This window comes from Penaeus monodon, chromosome 15 (assembly GCF_015228065.2).
Source record: "Penaeus monodon isolate SGIC_2016 chromosome 15, NSTDA_Pmon_1, whole genome shotgun sequence".
NCBI lineage: Eukaryota > Metazoa > Arthropoda > Malacostraca > Decapoda > Penaeidae > Penaeus > Penaeus monodon.
The window spans coordinates 4,197,042-4,197,531 of NC_051400.1; the positions used below are offsets into that span (position 1 = coordinate 4,197,042).

The following is a 490-nucleotide window of genomic DNA, read 5'->3' on the forward strand; positions in this document are numbered from 1 at the left end:
TTCAGTCCTCATAAGCACTTCATCATATGTATATATCATGTTCACTGATGATAATATTCTTAATGCATATTATTTTCTCAAAAGATCAATTCATCAATAACATCCTTGCAAGTTACCTGCACGCATACTTTGATTATATCAAACATGAAAATATAGGAAAGAAGCTAGTTATATCAAAGTTGCACTTATTTTTTTCCATACAGAAATTTATGCTATCAAAAAATAACCAATAGTAAGCTTACCTATATGATATGGCACTCAAATCAAACATTTTTTTGGAGGCAATTGTTTCAGATTTGTCCTTGTACTTGTCTGACAAATATACAACTTCTCTGATGCCTGACTGAATGACAATCTTGGCACATTCATTGCAAGGGAAAAGTGCAACGTAAATAGTGCATCCGGAAACATCTGCACAACTTTTGTTCATGATGGCATTTACCTCTGCATGACAAACTGAAATGAAAAGAGACTTTGTACATTTTCTTTC

General features: G+C 32.4%; 1 protein-coding gene across 1 annotated transcript in view; it reads right to left on the minus strand.

The window, feature by feature from the left end:
- Positions 1-490, minus strand: part of LOC119581699 — an 8,732-nt gene that overhangs the window by 2,430 nt on the left and 5,812 nt on the right. Inside the window, exon 8 of the mRNA XM_037929820.1 lies at positions 243-456. Coding sequence (XP_037785748.1) covers positions 243-456 — 214 coding nt within the window. The remainder of the gene's footprint in view (positions 1-242; positions 457-490) is intronic.